The sequence below is a fragment of the Rhipicephalus microplus genome, chromosome 2 (genome assembly GCF_043290135.1).
Source record: "Rhipicephalus microplus isolate Deutch F79 chromosome 2, USDA_Rmic, whole genome shotgun sequence".
NCBI classification, from domain to species: domain Eukaryota; kingdom Metazoa; phylum Arthropoda; class Arachnida; order Ixodida; family Ixodidae; genus Rhipicephalus; species Rhipicephalus microplus.
In genome coordinates, this window is record NC_134701.1 from 216757612 (window position 1) to 216782685 (window position 25074).

The 25074-nt window shown below is 42.8% G+C and overlaps 1 protein-coding gene across 1 annotated transcript; it reads right to left on the reverse strand.

Moving 5' to 3' along the window:
- Nucleotides 1-3904: 3904 nt before the first annotated feature.
- Nucleotides 3905-14108, reverse strand: LOC142774855 (uncharacterized). The gene is made up of 5 exons (XM_075875996.1): nt 13677-14108; nt 12050-12224; nt 8134-9372; nt 5683-6012; nt 3905-4280 (listed from the first exon to the last, which is right to left on the reverse strand). Exons 1-5 carry the CDS (start codon nt 14045-14047, stop codon nt 4134-4136), a joined length of 2262 nt encoding a protein of 753 aa, XP_075732111.1. The 5' UTR covers nt 14048-14108; the 3' UTR covers nt 3905-4133.
- Nucleotides 14109-25074: the final 10966 nt, after the last annotated feature.

A 25074-nucleotide genomic window follows, 5' to 3' on the forward strand; every position in this document is an offset into this window, starting at 1 on the left:
CAGCTCCCATTCCTATTCCATAGCACCAGCGTTACGGCACCGGGTCTCACCCTCTTCGACAGAGAGGCATCTACGAAAACGTTAAAGGAAACTCCTGGACCTAGCACGAGTGATAAGCTGTGATAACATTAGCAGCAACCGCACCGCCAACGACATTCTTGCCGCCGCCGAAGACGCCAATGAGCATTTGTGATAGACATCGTTGGAGCGGTCTCCTGCCTTGTAAAAACAGACTATTTACGGGCTTGATTTCGTGCATAGTACGTACCCTGCTGAAAGCGAAAACCATTGCGCTATGCTGATGAAGCTTACTTGTCTGTAAAATGTTCGCCTACTCAAGACTAATAACTTTCTTATATCAGGTGTTTGTCGATAGGTTTCAATGACGTATTGTCGTTTCTTCTGCAATAATTATTACTCACCACACGTCTAGTTATTCCATTTCTTTCATTTAACCCAATAAATACGATTTGACTGTGTAGCATGACGATAGGTATAGCGCGAGAACAAAGCGATGACACAGAGACAAGCAGGACACGAAGGACATGAGCGCTAACTTCCAACTGAGTTTATTGTGCAGAGTGCCAAAATATATGGAGGAGACAGTGACCATGTGACAAAAAACCATAAGCACAAAAAGCAAAACGTGAGTAAGAAAAAAAACAAAACACAAAAACAAAAGCACACAAAAGGGCAAAGAAAAGTCTATAAGGAAACGAAACTGAAAAGTAACGATATCTACTTGCGCGCACCGAAACCTTTGAGGAACCTTAGTTCTTTCTCGGACAGGGACACGAAGGGCTTGCTAATGCAAGACACCTGTCCGCGTGCCATCTGCGCAGCCTAGACAATGACTCGGGTGCGCTCATCTTTGTGCTTGTACAGCGTCGCTGTGCCCTTGAAAAGGGGCAAACAGTTGCACTCAGTGCAGCGCTGCATTTCTTTGATGACTGCGTTTTCAGGAAGTTTGTAGATTTGGTGAGGCTGATTAATTTGAACGGTGCCGAGAACAGAACACGAACTCCAACTCGTTTTCCGATTTTCTCGAGCCTGTGTGACATCTGGTGTTTGTATGGAATCACGGCTATCCTTTTACGCTCTGTATCCATGTTGCTCGGATTCTGTCGCTGCCTCTGCTCTGCCTTATTAGTCCGCAGGATAGTCTAAGCAACGAAAGCAATAAACGCCTCGGGGAAACCCGAAGCCTTAAGCCGTGAAACTTGAGCTTTGAAGCTCGCAGAGATATTGTGGGCACACGACCTATTTAAGGCATTCTCAAGACACGTTTGTGCTATGCCTCGCTTGACTAACTTGCTGTGAGTGGAAGAAAAAGGAAGTAAAGGTTTGTGCGCGCGTGGTTCGAACCACAAACAGATTTGCTGTGAGCTAAAAAACTGTTTTGAATCCAGAAAGCGTAATTTGTCATTCTCGGGATTCTCATGTGTCAACAGAAGAGGCTTGAAACAATCTTCAAATACACCTATCGTTTGAGTCGCAATCGAGTGGAACATAGAAGGGTTACAATTTAGAAGAACCAAGAAATCATTCACGTATCTCAATACTTTGACGACATGCGAGCCTTCTAACTTTTTTGTGCAGTTTTTTTGCCCTTTTTTTCCACCAGAAGATCACTCAGTAGAGGTGCTATGCATGAGCCGATTGAACCACCCCTTTTTTGCAGATAAATGCAATTATTCTATTGAACGAAAGGGGAGGTAAGGTACAGCAAAACCAGGTCAAGAAAATTTCGCGCACTGATGCCTTTTTTGAATTGGAAGTTCAAATCCCCGAAGATCTCTATGTTATCCTTTATACATTCTAATACCTCATCGTGAGGCAGGGAGTAGTATAGGTCCTTTATGTCAATTGAAAAACCGAAGAGATTAGATTGATTTGACTGTTTGAAAAATTCTATCAGTGCCTGCTAGTTTTTGATCAAAAATGGGTCATCGGTCTTTAGACACTTTAGATGGGTCTGAATAAACAAGCCGAGCTGTTTTTGCCACGTACAACTTTCTGTCACAATGACACGGCAGGCATATCAACTTTATGTGTTTTGGAGAAAAAAAACATGCTGAGCCCATTCTTCTCACTTTTGCTAATATGCTGTGCTGTTTCAACTCACAGCGACGCCGGACACAGTGACGCTGGACAAGCACAGGACACAGCGACGGGGTAGAAGCGCAAAGATGAGCGCACCCGAGTCATTGTCGAGGCCGCGCAGACGGCACGCGAACAGGTGTCTTGCATTAGCAAGCCCTCCGTGTCTCTGTCCGAGAAGGAACTAAGGTTCCTCGAAGGTTTCGATGCGCGCAAGTAGTTATATTATCTTTACTTTTGTGTTTCGTTTCCTTATAGACTTTTCTTTGCCTTTTTATGTGCTTTTGTTTTGTTTTTTGTTTTTGTCTTAGTCATGCTTTGCTCTTTGTACCATATGATTTTCTTGTCACATGGTTACTGCCTCATCTATATATTTTCGCGCTTTGCGCAATAAACTCAGTTGGAAGTTAGCACTAATGTCCTTCGTGTCCTCCTTGTCTCTGTGTCGTCATTTTGTTCTCGCGCTATAACTAACGTCATGCCATACCAACTAGCCCAAGCTGCCGCACTTCTAAGTGAGTGTGTAGATCGTGTGTTCCAACTTTGATATTTGTGGATTCTTTTAATAAGGTAGAATCAATAGATCATGTTTATTGTCATGGATATCGCTAGCCTATAGTGTGTCCACTCAAAAACAAGAGCCATGCACTCGCAATGATTCTTAATTTATCTCATCCTGGGAAAACGTACATTTTATGTTTGCTCGTTTTTCCATTTCATAAACCCCGCCCATGCTTTGCTCGCGTGTGTTTCCTGTTTCTTGATATGCATTTTGTCACTCTAACAGGCCATTGAATATATGAGATTTGCTTATCATGTCACCTACTCGAGTTCATTTCTCAGTGTTGATGAGGATAGCGGATATGCGTGTTCGTATCCAGTAGTCACACTATTGCAGTGCGGCTTAGACAAGAAAGAAGTTGAACTCACACTAGCACCTATGTTTTGTGTGCCTCGCTGCCTTCTTATATGCCACGATGCATTCGTCCAAGTATGTACTAACTCGGATTAGTGAAATTAGTGAGTGAGTGAGTGAGTGAGTGAGTGAGTGAGTGAGTCATATATCTTTATTGTGATCCGAAAGTGGGAGAAGCTGAACGGGATATTAGTGCGAAAGTGTTAAAGAGCTCGTTTCGCAGAATTTTCGGCATCAGTGTCAGCGTCAGCGTCGTTGGTTAGGAGCGAAAAATAACCATGCTATGCGTGACTGAAAAAATGGAGAACAATGCAAATGAAACAAATCTTTAAAAATCTGTGGTCAGAGGGGGGATCACACCCGGGTCGTATGCGAGCCAAGTGGACGTTTTACCACACGACCAGGCTTATACATGACTGGAGAAATAAAAATTATTTCTTGTGCATTGGCTTACCAGCGTAAATAGGAGGGAAAGCAATGCAAAAGTGAGTCAAAGCATGTCTGTACCTATATACGATATACGTATAACAGAGTAGTTAGGGTGTAAAAGTTAACAATGAAGGTGAACTACCTCAGAGACGTCTTAGACGAATGCATGCAAAACTGGTAATCAATACCGAAAATAAAGTTTCACACCCTTAACGAAACTTGTTTGGCAGCCCTCTTCAAAACACGTATGTGCACTTTTTTACCATCATGGGCAAAAACAAACTGCTGACAATTCGGCTGCCTTGTAAATCGCTTATGAACGTGTTTCTTTTATCATGGGATTACGCAATTTATTGAGATATTCTTTAATACCACGCGCTCTTTAACTAAGGAATTTAGAAACACGAAACGGTTACTACGAAATTAAAGTGGTAGGCTGTCGCCTATATTCAATTTTTTTCATAGTAAATGTACTGCGCATAAGCCGTGATTCACGAGGATCACGAACAGCGAGAAAACTAACTATTCGCCGTCCTATTTTCACACCTGAATTATTAGAAAAATAAAACTCAAAACGCAAGTAGACAAGAACAGTCCAAATCTTCGTAGACAGGGAAGAGGTGCTTGTAGCCCACTCCTTCTCCTCACTTTTGCTGACAGCGGGTGAAGTTTGTCTTGCGAACCAACATCAGGAATCGGGTGGCCTTAAGACGTCGATTTGCTTCTCAGGGGGCTCCGGCCAGGTGAAGTTCCCTACGAGTCGATGCTGGGGGCTGCAGCTGAATGCCTTTCGGAATCGAGGCGCCGCCGGAAGGGCAACGTTACATATGGCAACCTGTGAAGGAGACATGGCAAGACGCAGCATCATCAGGTGATGCACGCAGTGCGATTTGTGACCATGCTTTTAAACTGCACCATACCTAATCATGAACTAGCACACAACGTTTGCGCCTAAAAGCGCCTCTATTAGGGATATGGCTATTTTGAAAATCCATATCCGTCAATTCAGCAAGATTTACTGGTCTTGATGTTTCGACGTACAATATTCTAGGCAATTTTGCCTACAGTAAGAGACCTGTTGCACGATGCCTTCTTGACAACCGTCGCGCATGATAGAAAATTTGGATCTTGTTTGTCCTCGAAAACACCGATTATGAGCCGAAGTTTATTTACTTTTGGAATAGTTTTTAATTGCAGTATGGTTGTTTGAGCGAATAGAGTAAAATAGTGTTCTAATCTCAATATTTGTTGTGGTGGCGCTGAATGAACAAATGAAGAATATGCAGCTGCTAAGTTGAACAGATGAGTTAAGCCACCGGCAATATTTCTTCTGAAATATTTTTATTTGTGGCTTGTACGTGTAAATATACATACACATGCGGAACATGATGGCGATGGTGACAAATGCAGGTGCCGACCACAGAAACCAGCCGGGAGGGTCTATTTAATTGTTATTACAATAATTATATGTGTTGACAAATACTTTAGGAACGTAAGACGCCCAAATTTCCGAGATTTTACGTGCGAAAGCGACGGTGCAATTGCGAGGCATGCCTTACGGGAAGGTTCCCTAAACATCGACTCTGAGACTCCTTAACACGTGCCCATATTCATGTACATCATCATTTCGTATTTTCCCGTCCATCGATACAAGTCGAATCCACGATATTAGGTTCTATAACCCAGAACCGTGTTTACAATACATTGCGAACGCTTTAGAGCCCTATAATCGAAAATCAAGATGGGAGCCGACAGATAGAATCAACGTAGTGGGATAATCAGGGTGAACAGTGGAAGTTTCTCAGACAGTCTGGCTGACGTTTCGATAGGTAGACCCGTCTTTCTCAAAGGCACCATGTCATCCTTGGCGCGTTAGTTTTAAGGGAGTTAGTAGTGACGTAGTATTGACGCGCTACCACCAGGAGATGACGTCATTATTGAAGCCTTTAAAACTTTAAAACTAACACGCCATGGATGACATGGTGCCTTTGAGAAAGACAGGTCTTCCTATCAAAACGTCAGCCAGCCTGTCTGAGGCACTTTCACTGTTCACCCTGACTATCCAACATAGAGCACTATAGGCACCCTACGATGGGCGAGCCATAAGTTGCCGTGGTTATGAAACAGTGTACGCAGCAGTGGATGCCATGTCCGATCAATAAGACACCGATAGATCCTATAATTGGCATTCATTATTATCTGCACACCATTGTGATGCGAACAGTTAAAACACCAACCTTAGCAAGGCGCTCGCGTCCGGAGAAGCCGCAGTGCTGGAAGCAGCTGAGCAGGAAGAAAACTTGCCGCGGCGGAACTCCCACGAACCGACCACCTCGCTCTTCATCGGGAGGTGGTGCTTTGGCGTCCTCACCGCTGGCATGGTGCCACTCGTGCGCGTCCTGGATGTAGCTGGCCGTGTGCGCGGCGATGCTCGCCAAGTACACGTCACGTAACTCACGCTCGTTAGCGCCTGGAAATGAGCCCGTGGCGGCGACGTACTCGAAAAATCGCTTACTGTCGTTGACCAGCTTCTTCACGGCCACATCAAAGTCTGTCGAATGGCGTGTCTGATAGTAGAAAAAAGAAGCAAACACGCTTTTTTTTGAGAGTTCAAAAAGCCTTTCATAATTTCGGGTAGAACTTAGAACATCTGTCATGTTGTGTGTTTTTATATAGATACTGCTGGAGGAACGCCAGCAGTATATATATATATATATATATATATATATATATATATATATATATATATTTATATACTGCTGGAGGAAATCCACGCAGTTAACTGTGGGCACACAGTGTCCACAATTAATCGCAAGAGGTTACAATCACCCTTTAGTAAAGCAAGTGTGAGCCCAGAGCTTCAATTATTAGTCAATGCTTGAACTGTGAAGGTGAAGTTCTAACAAATACGTCAAAATGAGATCCTAAAACAAAATTTCCTCTGCTTGAAAGCCTGTTTTAGTAGAAAACTATCTGATAAATAACAATTTTGAATCATATTTATTTGAAATTTGCTGGTCCTTGCTTCTAATTTGTGAGTACAGTGTGGCATCTACATGCAGGAAGATATGCACTGACTCAATAACATTCATAGTGTATATTGAAATGAAATATATAGAATCGTATACAAAAATATTTGCGCAAGAGAGTGGGTGGAGAACTATTGAGTTGAACATCGATTCACCGACTCATTTTCAGCCACGACATAGCTTTGTTTGATGTCATACCGGGTCACAAATAAAAATCAATATGCATAATTTTAAAAAGTGTGAATAAGAGTTCCACATGGTTAAATATAAGGTAAATGTCTTTTTTAGGCGTTCCCGTTTTTGATTAAAAAATAACTGTATGAGTAGAGTTCATAGTCCAGGCCTATCACCAGAACATCGAGAAATGTATATCTGACAATTTGAGTGCTGTAAGGTATGAAGCGAAGTGGATTAAGCAAATATTTTTCAAGATGTCATTTTTATCTGTGTTGGTAGTACATAGATGCGCATTTTCCGGTCCGTAATCTAGGTGCACAAAGTTGGTACCTACGCAGTTTCTTTTTAAGGTACAAAAGTAATGTTAGGCGACCCATCATCCACAAAACCAAAACTGAATGTGCTGTTTATTTTACTTTTTTTACATCGTAGTATTAAATTGATACGTAGTATTTTGATGGTTGTGTATTAATTATCACAAGTGCGAATAATAATTAAGGCACTAACAGAATTCTGAATTTTTAATTTTTGCTCTTAAATGTCAAGCTTATCACCAGGTGAACGCGCAACGTCGTGCATTGATTTGCGCCGATGGACAGGTATGTAAGCCTACCAATAATCAAATTTCCCTTCTATGGTGCTGTGTGTCGTTTCAATATTAGAAATAAAAGCGGATTGTACATTTTCAAGCAAGTTGACATCAATCCTAGCGTCAACAGTGCACAAGCGTGACGCACAAATGGTTTCGACCGCTTCGCGAAAGCATCTTATCATGGCACAGATGATGCGAAGCAAGCTTGACAAAAAAAAGTGGTTAACGCTCGAGCAAAGACACTCAAGAGTAAATTTCAGAATAAAACAAAGTACCAATATTCAAGATATTGGTGGTCCTGATTACCCTCTGTGAATACTGCGCTAGTTTAAAACCTTGTTTCCTGATTTTTTTCAGAACATAGCTTTGGTATTTTTCCGTACGAGAACTTACATAAGTTTTTTGATAACACATATTTTTATTAAACATTCGTCCACTTCCTTATAATATTAGTGGGTGTGCGCCGAAGCTCACCAACAAAACGTGTCAGATGATTTCACATAGCTGTCTTTTAAAATGAAGGCGTATTTGGTATTAACTCACATTAGCTTGTGTTATTTGTTACTATGTATTTATTATTCTTTCCATCTCATTTGTTACGGTTTCTTGCACTGTCACTGAATTTTTCACCTTCCTCCAACAAATCGGTTCTTTTTTATTTTCTAGAATTTGAGTTAGGAATACCCATGCAAAGTTCGCTTTCAATACAATTTTCATAATGAAAGTTAAAGATAGCATAGGAGTTTCATTATAACAATTACATATGCCTAAAAGGTGTGGTTTTATTGGAAACTCTGATCACCATTGCTTATCACTCTTTAAGTAAAATTTTTTTTTCTGACGCCTGGCCTCATGTTTGAAGCATAGTTCGCGATTTACGAAATACTAACCTCAAACCAGGCGTTGTAAAATATCAAGAACCAGAGGAGGATAAACACTTTCCTCGACGCCAGAGTTCCTGCCACCGCCGAAATCACTGCCGCCGGGTGCCAAGTCTCGTAGAGAGGTGAAGACGTGAGGTACTGATACATTACCACCTCCCGGCCGACTATTAGGCGGTACAGCTGAATGGCGGAGATCCCTGGCATGTGGTAGATGCTGTTCTCCGGTCGACGCAGAGACCTCGTGAAGAAGCTCGAAGAGGCATGGGCGGCGCTTTTGTACAAATCAAAGAACGACATGTCCGTATAGTTGGGAAAGTAGGAATACGCATTGTCAAGCATCTCCCACGTGTAAGACATGTTAAAGGCGTTGACCGATAGTCGGGAACTGAGGGTCTTCATCAGGTGTTCCAGCGCCCCGCCGTAGGAACCCATCCAGGCACCAAACGATTGAATGCTTAGGCGTAGGACGTTCCACGACGGAGTTCGGTCGCCCTGGGCCTCAATCGACAGGCGCCACAAAACGAGGGGCATCAACATCTGAAGGGACTGGGCGCACTTAAAAAACTGATACTCGTCTTTGCTGTTCCCCAGGCCCATGTCCGTCATCAGGCTGCTCGTCATGTAGTTTGATACTAGTGGCGACAAGGCCCACACAACGTAGGCTCCCAGGAACAGCTTGAATCGCTCCTGGGCAGCTATCCTTTTGAGCTGCTTCTCGTCTAGATTGGCGAAAAACTCGGGTTGGAGATTAATGACACTGTCCTTGGGCCACAGCTGCGAGTCATCGGGAAGGTGTCCGTTGATTGCTCGCCGAAGATCCGGATCGCTCAAGTTGTTGAAATGAGGTAGCACGTCCTCTCCCCAGTAAAGTTGCGCCAGTTCGACGATTTCGAAGTGGGTGTCGAGCACGTGCCTGATCATGCGAGAGTAGGACTGCCCTTTCCTTCCCAACACCTCGGCTCCACGTCTCAGGTAGTCGTTTGCTTTGCCCCTCTTCATTAACGCCCTCATGTGTCGGAACCAGTCGGAGCAGTGGGGGTCCAGTGTCATGTAGATGGTGTTCTCCGAAGGACGGTTTGGGTGGCGACCGACGTAGAAGGCCCAGAACATTGGCATACCGAACTCGAGTGACGCCCTCACCAAAATGTTGAGTAACTCTGGTCTCGTTGCAGCAGACTTGCTCGGCCAGGGTAGACCGAGCTCTTGGAGGAAGTCTCTGAGCTGGTCAATGTTTTCTGCACCAGCCTAGGTAGGAGAAATAATCAAAATATCACTCTAGGGAAGGTCAGCATCACCTAAAATGTAGATTTATCGACTGCTGCTGCAACTGTTTAGCTATTTGTTGAAGGTAAGCACCAGCTAAATAGGTAGCCCTACCTAAAAGATGTTTTGAGTACGTATTCAGTGTGCACGTTCTGGTCAATATACAGGCCCCACCGTTGTGGTCTAGTAGCTAAGGTACTCGGCTATTGACCCAGAGTTCGCGGGATCGAATCCCGGCTGCGGCGGCTGCATTTTCAATGGAGGTGTAAATGCTGTAGGCCCGTGTGCTCAAATTTGGGTGAACGTCGAAGAACCTCAGGTGGTGGTAAATTCCGTAGTCCTCCACTACGGCATCTATCATCATCATAACGTGGTTTTGGGACGTTCAACCGCACATATCAATCAATCATTAGTCAATACAGATATTCAAACTGCTTTTATGCACATAAGAAGTAAACATTATCAGAAAATAAAATTGAGTACGCCTCGTGTTTGCGGACCACGAATGAGTTGTCCTCCACTTTTTGGAAAGCTACAATACTTTAGAATGCCAGGGGTAAGATAAGTTGGTGTATCGTATTACTTAATGGTCACCATGAAAATCTCTGATAGAGCAGTCCGGACAATGCATTTTAGTATTAGGTAACCTATATACTGCTGAGAGAATGCTTCATGCACATAATCGATTTACAACAGCCATTCTGTGTCAATCAAAGCAAAAGCTCGAGACATCCGAGCTAATTTCGTTAGCGTGTGAAATTCAGCTGAATTGGATGCTTCCAGGTTATTTTCGCCTATTCATAATACTGCGTTGCATCTATTGTACCTCTGAAACCGATCGCTGTAGCCCTGACAGTAGAACCCTTGTGGCATGCCATCTGTACGCCCTTAGGTGGATGGCAACCACGTAGTGTGTTAGCATGACCTTATAAGTGAACTGTTCTATTGCATTTACAATAAAGAACACCAGCACGTAGGCAACAAAATAGTCTGTAATCCATACACTGTCCATGTTTAAAAACACCTTGTAAGCCCTACAGCCAGCTCATGCATTTTAGGGCTTCTTTGAGACTTGATTTTCCTCAAACGTCTATATGCAAAACATTTGGTCGTTCTTTTCATTTTATTTGATGGCATCTCTTGCAACGATGGAGCTATAACTAGAGTTGTTTTTTACGTGCTGACACTTTTGCAATTTTTAGCAAAGCAAATAATATTTTTTAATATTTAAATAAAGTGCCGAAAAGTCTACCGCTTATACAAACTGCATTCTAGGTAAGTAACTTCGTACTTTTGCTTAGTTTATTCTGGTAAAACATCACCCTTCTGTCTTCGCAAGTCATATTGCTATTGAGGTAAATGTAACATTGAATCGATTTTCATATATTGAGAAATAAAGAAGGAAAACAAGTTGATTTTATGCTTCGTCCATAAAAGAAGCAGTGCCGGACACTTTATTTGTCTGAACCCTACGACATAGTCATTAAACTAAGCAGACTCATATTTTCTTGGTTGAATCGCTTCTTATAATTACGGTCGCTTCATTGGTTGAATACTCTCCGTCGTGGTCAATCTCTCTCAAATCAATGCGTTGCTTAAGCATAAATTGCTGTTAGACTTTGTAGATGTGCTCAATAGCCTGCAGAATGTTTACTCGTGCCATGCCGACATTTTCGATAGCTCGAATGATTTCACAGGTGGCAGTTCTGGGGGTCTACATTCCGATGAACAAGATTATTTGTGTTCTCTGCTAGTGTTGGCGTTCCTCCGCATTCTGCAAAGACAATATCATGCATAGACACAGTTTGAAAAAGCTCCTTATTAATGAAAGCGTACGCATTATCGCTACAAATAACATTGTCTTTGCGGTTACGCAGAGTTAAGACAAAGCTGACACACTAGTGCTCACATGGGTGCTTCCAGTCTTCTGTTAGCTATTGTTAGTGACCTAAGCAGGTCAATTTCTAAATATATTACGCTTTCTAAATATTTTGTTTGATTTTTAGGCATGAGAATATAATGGTTACGCAAGAAAATCAACAAACGCGCAACTAAATTAATATTTAGTGCACAAAGCTGTCTCCATGCGCATCTCACCGACACCTGAGTGTGAGAAGACATAGTAAATGCCGAGCGTGTTCAAATAAAAAAAAAAGAAAACTGAACCATCTGCCTTTCTGTACCTTAACCGCATTTGCCGGAATCCTAGATGAACCATTAGTTTCAACTTTGAAATAAATCCCTCGAGGCTGATGGCTCACATTGTGCACGGTTCCTGTACCTTAGGCGCAATCACCTGTACCTTAGGCGCAATCAGAAGATCAAGAATTTGCGGTGCCCCTAATATCATTCAGGAAGGCCTCATCAAGAAGCAAGAAAGCTAATTTTTATATTTTTTATGTTGTCCTGTCTAGTTTTCTGAAAGAATGCTTGCATGTGAATCCGGATGATTTCACATTGCGACTATGATGAAAGGAGCAAGTTAACATTTGAAGGTAACTTTCACGAGATCATGGACATTTTTTTATCATCGTCTTTTTGTTACTACGCTTCGCATAAGACTATCATGAGACACACACGCACATGCAATTGTGCTCGTCCACACACAAAGACACACGCATACACACACACGAACATGCATTCAACCTTTGCGACTTACTCGACTCAGGCAGCGAAGAATGAACCCTGCGGCTTTTCCCTTGGCCTTGATGGAGTGTCGAGGGATTCTCTCGAGCAGCATGCTTTTTATCGTTGCCTGTATGAACGCTATACTGTACTTCGCCAAGGGTGTTTGGTAACGGCTCACTGCGTTGTCCCAACCACTGCACACGTACCTGGGCATCAAATGCAATCAGTTCTTTAGGAGAGCGCGTACACTCTCAGATTTCGCAATATCTGTTGTACTTTCCAAAATATACGGCTGATGATCAAACTTTCTATAAACTGCTTAACAATAGTGATAGTCTCGCAAACCCATGCCCACAGAGAAAAATACGCCGATTAATCATAACGATAATAATATTATTCATCTACACCCGCTGCAGGGCAAAGACCTCCCTTATGTTCCGCCAATGGACAAGGCCATGTGCTTTCTGCTGTAACGTTACACAGGCAACCTTTTCAAGCTCATCTGACCACGTTTCCACTTACCTCTTACGCGTGTGCGTTCTCTTGGAATCGATTCAGTTATGCTTAATGAACACCAGTTTTCCTGCCTACGCGCTACGTGCCCGCCCCATATCCACTTCTTGATTTACACTATAATATCCCTAAGCCCAGAACAAGGTACAAAAACAAGCTAGAGATAGTAGGTGATCTCTTCCCTGCAATGATTTCGGTTCCCTACCATCTTTCACTCAAGTTTACTGTCAAAATGCCATGACGAACAGGCGCCTCTCATTTGTGAAGCGTGTGGCATAAGCAACAGCGGCGAGGCATGCATGTATCAGCCTCCTTCGACTTCTCTCCTTCAGAAGGAGACGGCATATCTGTCTCATTGAGCATGTTCATTGCCTTGCACAGGCTGACTATCGCTTTTCTTTTTTTCTGCCTTTTTTTCTTTTTGTTTTCCTGTTTTATTGAGATAGTTGTATGTATACGCCGACTAGAAGAAAAAAACAAATTTGTCAGCGCTGTGCTCTGTGGAGCTCCTTCGTCCCGTATTGGAGCTTTGTTTTCTGCTGGAACACTTTCATCGTCATGGTAGAAGCTGTTGCGCTTTGTAGCACTTAGCGCAATTTGCCCGACACTCAAACTACCAATATTAGGGCATTGCTAGGCTTTCGCGCATAGCTCACCGCTACATAGCCATTTTAAATTTATGAGCAGAGTGAGAATGAAAACACTCGTATTATAAGGAACGTTTGCATTTGCGCTTTGAAATAGTGTCCTCGTTGTGTTGGCAGAAACAGCGCCTCCTTGTATATACCTCAAGCTCTTGTATGCTGTACTAATGATTCGGGAAGTTTTACAACGCAAAACAGTATGATAATGAGAGAAAGGGTAATATAATTATGAGGGGCACTTCATGATAGTATTCTTTCCTCAGTGGACACATTTTCGATCACTGGGTGTTCTTTAACGTGCATCTAACCTTTAACGAGCGTCTAGAATTTTACTTCCATAAAATTACATCTGCGAGGACCTGCATTCGATCCTGCAACGTTCGGGCTAGCATGAATCACTAAATTACCCCAGCGGGTAAGCTTTAATGCAGCGAGAAACCCTGTCAGGGCAAATAGCCTCCTATCTGCAGTGCGTTTGTGTATGCACGCAGAAAGGCTTACACATATAAGTCGTCGCATGGATGGACGCTGTGGTTGAGTGAATCCTTGAGCTTTCGGTCGAGGGTGAAACATCCACGTGGACAGTCGACGACCCGAGACTTGAGCAGCACGGGTACGGTCAACAGAGACGCCGACATGGCCGCCGCCAGGCTTAGCACGAACGTCATGTAGAACGGGCCGTGACCACGCTGTGAGGTGTCTTCGATGGACCATGCCTCTTCGGCAGGCGCCTCGATGGACGCGGGGCTCTCTGGTCGCTGCCACCTGTCACGAAGCGGCATGGAGTCCGGCTTGTCTCGAAGCAGCGTTCGGCTAAGAGGTGGTAACAGAGTGGCGTCCGCTTGGTTGTCCGAAAGCAGGATCGACACCATGACGGCGAAATGTTCGCGGAATGATGCCCGAAATTCGGGAGCAAAAGCCTGTGGCGTCCACCGCGTGGCCTACAATTCTTCTTCTTCTGCAGGGGCTGTAAGTGCACGTGAATATAATGATGCGAATGACGAAGCTTGTGGCAGTTATTCTTACCGACCACTTACTCTGCCCTCACAATAATGGTTTGCACACTCATAAAATGTTTCCATGAGAATTGGGCAAATAAGTGCAAGACGCAGTTCCAAAACACCTGCAGGCCTGTTGCGTAAAGAGTAATTAATTTCTGGCAAACCCTCTATAGGGGGTGCGTGCCAACGGATCAACCACGTATGATTTTTTTCTTTAATGCGAATCTCTTCATGATGAAACAAGCGCTCAAAATACACACACTCAGAGAGGACACAGACAAGCGCTTACTAGCAAATGAAAATATTATTTCGAAGCAAACACTATTGTACATACATCACACGCATGTACGTCATTCCCAACTCATATTTTCTTGGTTGAATCGCTTCTCATAAGTGCGGTCTCTTCATTGGTTGAATACTCGCCAGTGTGGTCAATCTCACTTCAACACTTCTTAGTCAACTACGGCGACATTGAGCGTATCTATCTATCTATCTATCTATCTATCTATCTATCTATCTATCTATCTATCTATCTATCTATCTATCTATCTATCTATCTATCTATCTATCTATCTATCTATCTATCTATCTATCTATCTATCTATCTATCTATCTATCTAGCCGCCTACGACATTTAGCTCCCCTGGCCGTTTGAATGATGGTATCGATACTAAACATAGTATGGCATAACATGACTGTATGAAAAACATATTTGATTAGTCAGAACATGAAAATTATGACATGTACGTCATTGGATTGGATTGGATAAACTTTTATTTGGTCCTCCAAAACACAGATCACTGTGCTGCGGGGGCAGCTCCCACGTGGGGACTGAGATGCCAAGCTTCTCAGCCGCCTCGCGTGCTTGGTGGACAGCCCAGAGCTGATCTGCCAAGGCTGAGCTGCGGATTGCCGCCTCCCATCTGGCAGAGGTGATGTTCGATATATGAGCGAATTTGGTGCACGGCCAGAGCATGTGTTCTAATGAAGCTATTTCCCCACAATGCGGGCAAAGATTACTTGGGTATAGGTCAGGGTACATGATGTGTAACATTTTCAAAGTAGGGTACATCCGCGTTTGCAAAAGCCTTAATGTAAGTGCTTGGGGCCGGGTTAGATTTTTGTGAGGTGGAGAGAAAATCCTTCTAGACAGGTAGAAATGTTTAGTGAGCTCGTTATATGTTGTAAGAATTTCCCGGTTATCCCCTTCACCGGTAGAACGCATCCCCGGGGAAGCGGCGCGGTAGGAGAGTTCTCGCGCCGCCTCGTGTGATGCTTCATTGAGATTGGGAGGGAAATCGTTGATTTGCCCAAGGTGAGCTGGGAACCAACTCAGAAGATGATGCGTTTTGACATGTACGTCATGAGTGTCACAATTTACACTTCATGGTCCTGCAGCTCTTGCGGTGATTTCGTTCACATGACATTTTGCAAAACTGGTATGGTATGGCATTATTGCATGGCAAACACAAGTGACAGACCCTACCATGAAAATTATGACATGCGCGTCATGTAGCATGACTACATGCCACGCTCATAATGCGCTCACAGCCGTTTCGCTAGCGTCACATATACCAAGTTTGGTATTACTACACGTGAACGGATGACGAAGGTATGTAACTGGTGTAAACATGATAATAATGAAGACGTGTCATGTAACAACACGACTACATACCACGCTCATGATGCGCTGGCGGCCGTTGCGCGAGCTTCCCTTATACCAAATTGGGTATTACAGGACGTGAATGGCTGACGGAGGTATGATACTGGTGCTAAATTGATAAACATGAGATGCATATCTAGTAACAACATGACTACATGCCACACTGATAATGGCGCACGGCCGTTTCGCTAGCTTCACTAATGCCAAATTTGGCGTTACGTGACCCCAATGGATGACGAAGGTATGTGACTGGTGCAAACATGATAATCATGAGATGCGTGTCTTGTGAGAACTTGACTACATGCCACAGTCAAGCCGCCAATACACTTCGATGTGACGTGGTGCGCGTGCTCGCTGGCGTTCATTTCGTTACGTCATGCAAGCGTTGCCACGTCAGGCACCGGTCCTGCCTTATTCTCGCAGGCGCGCGCCGTGCCACGTTGCTTCGACGCATGCGCGTTTCAGCGCGTCCGGCGTCCATCTGGCCCGAAAAGAGAAAGGCGAAGTACTGTCTTGGTAACGCATCGTCACGAAAGGCAACATGTGGTATTTCACGCCGGTTGCCATTGGACAACGCCGACGGACGCTGGTCGCGCCTGGTATCAGACTATAGAGTGCTCACGTTTTGCTAACGTAGCGTCACTGTGCCCCGCGTGCGCACGCGTCAACGCTACATTGGAGTATATTTGGCCCTTCATGATGCGTTCGTGGCCGTTTTACTAGCTCCACATACACAATATTTTGTGTTAGGTGACGTCGTTGGATGACGACATATATTACTGGTGCAAACATGATAATCCTGACATGTGCGTCATGTAAGAACATGACAACATACTACGCTCATGGCGTGCTCACAACCATTTCGCTAGCTCCACTTTTACTAAATTTGGTATCACGTGATGTTCGTGGCTGACGAAGGTAAACGACACATCCAAACATAAGCATGACATGGTTTTCATGTACGACATCATTTACCTCCACTTCGTAACGTTGTGCCGATTTTAAAGTGACGTATAAATATTTCTCATTCGTGCTACTTATATCATTGATTCCCACTGTACGTGGAATCTGCCAATTTTTTTTTCGGATAGGGGGCACGAAGGAGAGAGAGGGGTCAAGATTTCAGAAACTTGAATCAATTTGGTGATAATGGTGCGAACAATACTAATGCTCGCAAAATAATATTGACAATGTGAGACATAGGGAAGTAGAGTCGGAATTAAAATGAAGTGTGACTATTGCATCAATGAAATATTCACAACATGTCAATTAGTTTACGACTATTTATCTGTTCATGGTGGTAAGAAAGCTGGGGCTTGCACAGGGGCAAATAGTAAAAGAAACACGGTTTATTGCAATGAAGACTGCATGAGAATTGCATTGCAACAAAAATTCTGACAGGTATGACACCCTCTGAGAATCGATTTTAGGTTAAGCTGTCAGGGAGTAGCGGTATGTTCCGAAGATTTCTTGCTTTCAGTCAAACTTTCAATATGAATCAGTTTCATTCAAACGGAGCAGAATGAATGCAAGGGCTTTCCGGCACTTCAGACAACACTAAAAAGCATCTTATATTCTGACGTAACGTGGGCGTTCACGTTGCATCAAAGAGACCAATTCCCATAAAAGCAACGTTGACGCGTTTCTCATAAGGACATGCAATTAGTCTCTGGATTTATGTGGCTATGATGGCTAGTGAGCAGTGCTTCGAATACAACACTAGGGTATCCTTCATTAGCCATTATTATCCAAAAACACGTGCACTCATAACCTTACCACTAGGAAATTATACGAAAGTTCTGAAAGTACAAATCTATCCCTTCTTGTCTCTCTTCAAATACAGGGCATTTTGCAACCACGAGAAAACCATTCATCTTTTTAACCAGTTGACGTATAATGATTATAAAGAACGACTAGTGCCACTTCTTCTCAAAATGTACCTCAACTTAACAGAATTAGTTTTCTGCTCTCAATCGGCGGCATTGGTTAAGGGTATGGTTTCCAGGAATTAACTTCCCGCTGTAATTGAGGATTTTTTTTTAATAACGCATTGCCTCACTAAGCTCTGCCGGCTTTTAACGTTTGTGGTCTGATAAGTGGTAGTTGAACTAATACATTGCTTGTATTTAGCAGTAGCTTGCTTCCAGTAGTGTTGCACAGGCGGGCATGACAAAAAAAGGTAATTCACTGCGTGAGTAGTGCCTTGTAAAGGGAACTTTACTGCATTGGCTGAACATAAGAAAAAGAACAACATTTAATCGAGTACTTTTTTTATCGTGTAGTCGCCTAAGATAAACAGTTGGTAAAAACACTCGAAGATGTTTTTAATCAAATTATATTGAATTTTAATATATCTAATATTCTCTCCTAGGGAGCCCCCGAATTATTTTTTTGTCACCGGAACATCTGTTTTGTTGTGAAAATATTCTTCACCGAAGCAAGGCGGTTTTTATCGTGAAACTTTCAATTTATGAAATTTCATTTCGTCCAGCCAATTTTTTCGACAGATATACAATTAACACGTAATCCCCTCTATCTAAACAATCGTGTTTTGGCCAATCCCTAGAGTGGGTGTAAGCCACGAACTAGGGTCATCATCATCGTCATCATTGCTGAGGACGCATCAGCATTTATTACCGGGCTATTATATCCACGTCTACAACAACTGTGTCGAGGCAAGCCACAGGATGAACGACGCAACCGTGATCAGCCTCTCGACATCTTCGTCAGAAAGCTCGTCATCACAAAGTAAGCGCAGTGACGCGGTTCACGACGGAGACACCACCGCTACCGCCGCCGCTGTGGTGTCCGTAATACTCTGTCTGCTCTTGCTGGTGGCCGTACTCTTGGGGGCGGCCTCATTTTACGGCCACACTGGCGCCCCTCTGACCCCAGCACGCTTGCGAAACATCAGTGCTACGGCACAGGACCCGGCTCACCACGAGAGCGCGGCATCGTCCGAGCAGTCAGTGGAGACGCCTGAGCCTATCACAAGCGACAAACTCAATAATAACAGAGTAATCAGTGACAACACCTCAGCCAGCAGCGTGTTCACCCTTGTCGAAGACGTCGACGAGCATGTTTGATGAACACCGCTAAATTTATCGTCTTTCCTGCACATGCAGACTATTGAAGTGCTAATTTTACTTGATGGAGCGTAGTACAATGCGTTGCTTCTCGAAACATAAAGCGATTTCTCTATGATAGTAAGACTGTAACGGTCAATGTAATGTTGACCCCCTGAGGATTAACAAGCTCCTCATGAAACTTCGCAAACAGCTGGCATGGATTGTTAATCTCGTTTATGTTTTAATAGTTTTTATTATTACCATGTAAGGTTTTTTTGTCCAATAAACACTAACCTAGAGTGTAGTTCTTCCTCTATGTTTCACTATGAATAACTTTTGGGTCTTTGTTTCTACAATGCATCGTCTTTGTTCAGCATCATCGATATCGTCAAAATGATTTACTATCACTGCAGGACGAGGACCTCTAGCAGTCGCCGACATCGGCAATGTTGCCTAAGTGAATGCAAATAATAAGATTCATGCTGCCAGCATGCAAGAATCAACCCAGAACATTTCGCACGTTAGTCAGGTAGTATACCTCAAAGCTACACCATGTCCTGAAACTGTTTTTTTTAGAAAGGCCGTGTGCAGGCGTAATGTTGGCGCAACGTGGTTGCAGTGGTGGTTGGTTTTCTAATTTTACTTTAACATGATAAACAATACGTATTACGACGTACTTTATCAAGACGTCGAAATCAGCAGTCATACAGTCACGCAGGCAATGGAGAATCAGGGCATTGACGACGCCTATAATAACATACTGAAAGAAATCTACAGATGATTTACAGCCACCATGGTCCTACATAATTAGAGTGATAGAATCCCAATAAAGAATAGTGAACGACATGGAGACAAGATCTCTCTAATGCGGTTCACCGCGTGTTTACAGAAACTTTTCAGCGTCCTAGATTGGACACAGTTGCAAATAAGAGTGAATGCAGAATATTTTTGTCACTCGTGATTTTCTGATGTCTGCATTGATCAGAAACTCAAAAACTGAACTAGAGAAGTAGACCAGAAAAGTATGTCTGAAAAGCATTGTGCGCAAAACTTATCTAATATGCGACAGTCTCGGCAGAGAACAACATTTCATTGCAATAGGGGGCGAGATACTGAAAGCTGTAAAGGAATATGTCTACTTAGGAAAGGTAATAACCATAACGCCGAGCCGTGAGAGTGAAATAGCTAGAAGAATAAGAAGGGGATGGAGCACAATTGGCAAGCATTCAAAAACAAGAAATGATAGCTTACCACTATCCCACAAGAACGTATATAGCTGCTGCAACGTATCGGTACTTACCTACAGAGCCGAAACTTGGAGGCTAACAAAGAGGTTTCAACTTAAATTGAGGACGATGCAGCAAGGGATGGGAAGCAAACTGTTAGGTGTAACCTCAAGAGATAGAAGGAGAGCGGAGTGAGTCAGGGACAAAATAAAAGTTAAGAATATGATACTTAAATAAATAAAATATTGACAGGGGCCGAGAACGTAGCGCGAGGAAGGAGAACACTGGTTATTGAGGGTAGGTGACTCGTTCAGAATAGCAAGCTGGGCCATGTGGCTGTTAAACATAATTTTGCTGTGGGCAACAAGACGCGGACTGCGAGAAGGAATAAAACCAGTTGTTAGTCGGCGCTTGTTTGTGTGCGTTTCTTTGTCCTCAGACTGGGTCGCGTGGCCCCCCCCTACCAAAAAAAAAAAAAGAAAAAATATGACAGCATACAAGGAGTGAATGATTATGACTGGAGCGAAGCATCCGTCAGCCCATCTGTGCTTACGTCTATCCGTTCGTTCTTCCTTCTGTCCGTCCGCGCAACCAACCGTGTGTCCATCTGTGCGTCCGTTCGTCTGTCCGTGCGTCCATCCGTCCGCGCGTCCATCTAGTTAACACTCCTAGTACCGCCCTCTCGCATCCCTTGTTGCACACACCCGCTCCGCACGTCTGTCCATCCGTCCGTCTGTCTGCTAGTCTGTCTGTCAGTCCATCTGTGCGTCCATCTAGTGAACACTCCCATCTTGTGAACACCAACTCCCATCTCGCATCCCCTGCGGCACATACCCGCTCTAGAGCGGGTATGCGCCACTTGTGGCTGCGTACGACTACGGAGGATGGACAGCCCGACGCCTCGGAGCTTCGGCCCTAAAAAAATTTCGCTGAATATATTTCTAGAGAAGACAAGCGCATGACAGACAGAAAAATACTTGGGAAGATGAAATGAAGAAATTCGCAGGTATAGCGTGGCAGCAGAAACCACTGAACGTGGTTGATAAGTGGAAAATCGGGAATATATTTCCCTGCAGTGGGCATAGTTGGACTCATGATGATCTTGTGTCTTTATTCGTACTGCTGCAATATATCATAAGTTTTTTTTGCGTATGTTCTTTTGGTCTGTTATAAGAAAAGCTGGGCCAATATTTTTTCGGATTATTCTTTTCATAGTTCTTGCTATAGACAAGAAAAGATTATGTACTCGCTTACCTTTCGTACAACAACAAAAACAGTTATTATTGAAACGGAAATTTCAGACGGATAGTTTCTTTATATGAGCGACTAATAAAAGTAAATTTTTCTGTATGTTGGCATCATTAGGACGAGAGTAACAACAGGCTGCCATATTGGGAAATTTTAGTAGTGTGCCATTAACATACGTCTCCCATTTTAGAGAACATCTTGTGCGGGTGCGTAAAAGCCATGAACCATTCTACCTTTTCTCAATAACGGGTCATATTTTAGATTGCTTTAGTTTTTGGCACTGTAAGTTCAGAAAATATGCATGAATAAAACCATTTTTAAAGCATCTCTTCATAGGAGGCTTGGAGGTAAGATTCCATTTCGAAGTCTGAAGCAGATACAATTTTGCTACAGACCAATCTCATAAATTTTGAATATACCGCAAACAACATGTGTAAGACGTGACAAAAACAAGAGGAAATTCAAAATGAGGTTTCTGTTTCAGATGAAAAAAAAGATGTTCCTTTCATGTGCTTGGTTCTTCGTCAAGCAGATGCCACTTCAGCCAAGGGTTTGCCTGATTGCACCAAGGGGTTTATGTTGTTAGCATCCTTGTTAAGTTCAATGGTCTTTCTTTTTCAAGGAGCCAATTACTTGGATGCCTGCTCATTACCACCAAGTGCACATTTTCGATTTGAGAGCGTGCCCCTTCACTATAGTTAGTGATAAACAATTATGGCATAAAAAAGAACAGGCGCATAATCTACAACTGAATAACACAACATTTATTTATTTATTTATTTATTTATTTATTTATTTATTTATTTATTTATTTTCAATACTGCCAGTCACATTCCGAGACCATAGCAGGTGGGCGTACAGATTGTACATGCAGGTGGTACATTAACAGCGCAGAAAACAAAAACAGGAATGTAGTGAAATGACAGTCATCACAAAGTATAAAAGCGAAAAATATACAAATTGTTTACATCTGCAAACACAAAAAAACCATCACCAAAAAGAAGAGAAATTTTGCATGAAGTGCAGTGGTACACAGGCAAACAAATAGCAAACTTCCAAACACTCCAGTTAACACTTGTACACTTCACTAATACGCTTTCACTGGTGGCGCAATGCTTCTGGTAATGCGAGTATTGCCGCATTAAGAGAACATATTTTCTAATTTTAGTGCAAAGTCGGATACCGATTTCGCACTAGTTATGGAGGAATCCAAACAGTTCCATTCCCTTATGGCAAGTGAAAAAAAGGAGTGCTTGAACGTGTCATTGCGGTAAGAGTACTCTTTCAGTGTGTATGAATGTTTGCGCCTAATAACGTGGGAGTCTGACGGACGGATGTACAATGATGGGTCAATTTTTTTAATTGTTGTGAAGTAGCTGAAAAATAAAGTTAAGGCGCGCTTGTTTTGCTCGAATCGCAAGTGTTTGGAGGCCAGAGCTTGCTAACATATTTGTAGGAGAATCAGTGCGCTTATATTTGTTGCAGATGAATCTTGCTGCCTTCCTCTGTACATTTTCTAGCTTTTGAATGTTAGTGACTGTATAAGGAAACCATATATGATATATTGTTCAGCAGTAATTGTAGAGGATTGGCAAGCAGCGCAGGCTGGTCGCCGCCAGGAGATAGGAGAAGGTGCCCGGTAGAAAAATTGCAATATTTACGCAAAAGCACGACACTTTTACAGTATTTATATTATTTTTATTATTTGGAAGATTGCGCACAGCGCCATCGTAGGCATTATTGGGGGGGGGGGGGGGGCACAGAGTTTCATAGAATGAATCCGCAATCTGGCGACCAACTAAATCAGCTGGTAAAAGAATGCTTATAATGATCCGTTCTGGGGTTGTATGTCCGTACTTCGAATTTGTGGTCATGACGATAGCAATGATAATGCGCTGTTTTTAAATATTATGAAGGATTAATGCCTTTTTTTGTTATAGATTGAATAAAATAGATTTAATCTTAGATTATGTCTTCGATCTTCTGTGTATTGCCAATTACGTTCTTCTGTGTATTGCCAATTAAGTTCAGTAAAAAACACAAAATGGGGCTGTAAAACAAAAAAAAACAAAGAAAATTCCTGTTCGAGTGTTCGTGCCTGTGTGCGCGCCCTTATTCAGTTAAGAGTACTGAGGTTAAAGAGTCCACCACTTTGTTCAAATATAATCCATGGTAGCCTGGTACCCATACCACATGCAGGTTTAACACGACAGCGTTGAAAAAGCTCGTCTCGTAGGAATACTGGCGTCGGTGTCGGCATAGTTAGCTGTGAGCGAAAAATCATCATGTTATGCGCGATGCAAAAAAAAAAAAACTAGATGGATGCAAATAAACTGAGTGATAAGGAAAATCCGCGTCAAAGTGGGGGCAGAACCACGGTCGTTTAGGTGGAATGGTGGATCAAACCCAGGTCGTTTTCGTGGGAAGCGAATGTTCTACCACACGTAATGAATGCATGGTAAGTTTAAAAACCTTTCATTCACTAAGTGTTTGAAGTACGGGATATCGCTATCGCGTTCAACTCCCAAAGGCGAAGCTTCACGCTCCCCTAACTTTTGTACTTCTTTAGGCATTAAATGATGAAACGAATTCATCATTTCCAATTTTGCGCTGTTTTCACGTTGCATGAACGCTCGCGTCATCTTTCTCCACTTTCTATGACGCACCTTGTCTGTGTTCAAAGAGGAATATGCATTAGTGTTCATTAGTTTGTGTTTCGCCACGTTTTTGTCTAATTACCCATAGGTGTATATTAAAATGGACATATTATGTACTAATAATATCTCGCAATGCTACTTTACAGTAAATATGGATACAATTCATGCACCACTAGGCTAAGCACTAATGTAATTTCATATGCAAGTCTTGCTAAACTCATGAGTGAGCACAAGCCATGATAAAAAAAAACAATTTTTTCAATATATTGAATTCGAAGCATGTCTCGGCGAACTTAAATGACTTTGACCATATCTATCTATCTATCTATCTATCTATCTATCTATCTATCTATCTATCTATCTATCTATCTATCTATCTATCTATCTATCTATCTATCTATCTATCTATCTATCTATCTATCTATCTATCTATCTGTCTGTCTGTCTGTCTGTCTGTCTGTCTGTCTGTCTGTCTGTTTTGTTATCTGTTTGTCTGTCTGTCTGTCTTGTTATCTGTCTCTCTGTCTTGTTATCTGTCTGTCTGTCTGCTTTGTTATCTATCTGTCTGTCTGTCTGTCTGTCTGTCTGTCTGTCTGTCTGTCTGTCTGTCTGTCTGTCTGTCTGTCTTGCTGTCTGTACGTCTGTCTTGCTGTATATACGTCTGTCTTGCTGTCTGTCTGTCTGTCTTGCTGTCTGTCTGTTACAGTGGATTGCTTCTTCTCGTGCCAGCAAAATCCTTTTTGTCTGGATCTATGTCGACTGCCTATGGTCACCTATGTGGAATAAGTGAATTATTATGAATGAGTGTATGAAAACAATTAGTTGCGACGGATAATTTATTCCTCTGGCATGCTTCACGAGTGGAAATAACGAGAGTGCACCCTCCCAATAAGGCTGCCGTTTAGGTCAACGGGGTTAACTAAAACACCTGAGCTCCATATTACCTTTCATTGCCCGCTGTACAATGTCTCTGAAATGGCGATGAACTTTCTTAAGGATTGTATCTTTCTGGGAGCACGTGATCAGTGCGGGTCGT

Excerpts from the sequence above, each read along its gene's own strand:
- LOC142774855 (XM_075875996.1), bottom strand. The coding sequence starts at position 14,047 with ATGGTGTCGATCCTGCTTTCGGACAACCAAGCGGACGCCACTCTGTTA. Across the intron at positions 9,373-12,049 it reads TTCTTCGCTGCCTGAGTCGA|GCTGGTGCAGAAAACATTGA; the intron begins GTAAGTCGCAAA and ends TCTCCTACCTAG. Across the intron at positions 4,281-5,682 it reads GACGCGAGCGCCTTGCTAAG|GTTGCCATATGTAACGTTGC; the intron begins GTTGGTGTTTTA and ends TCTCCTTCACAG.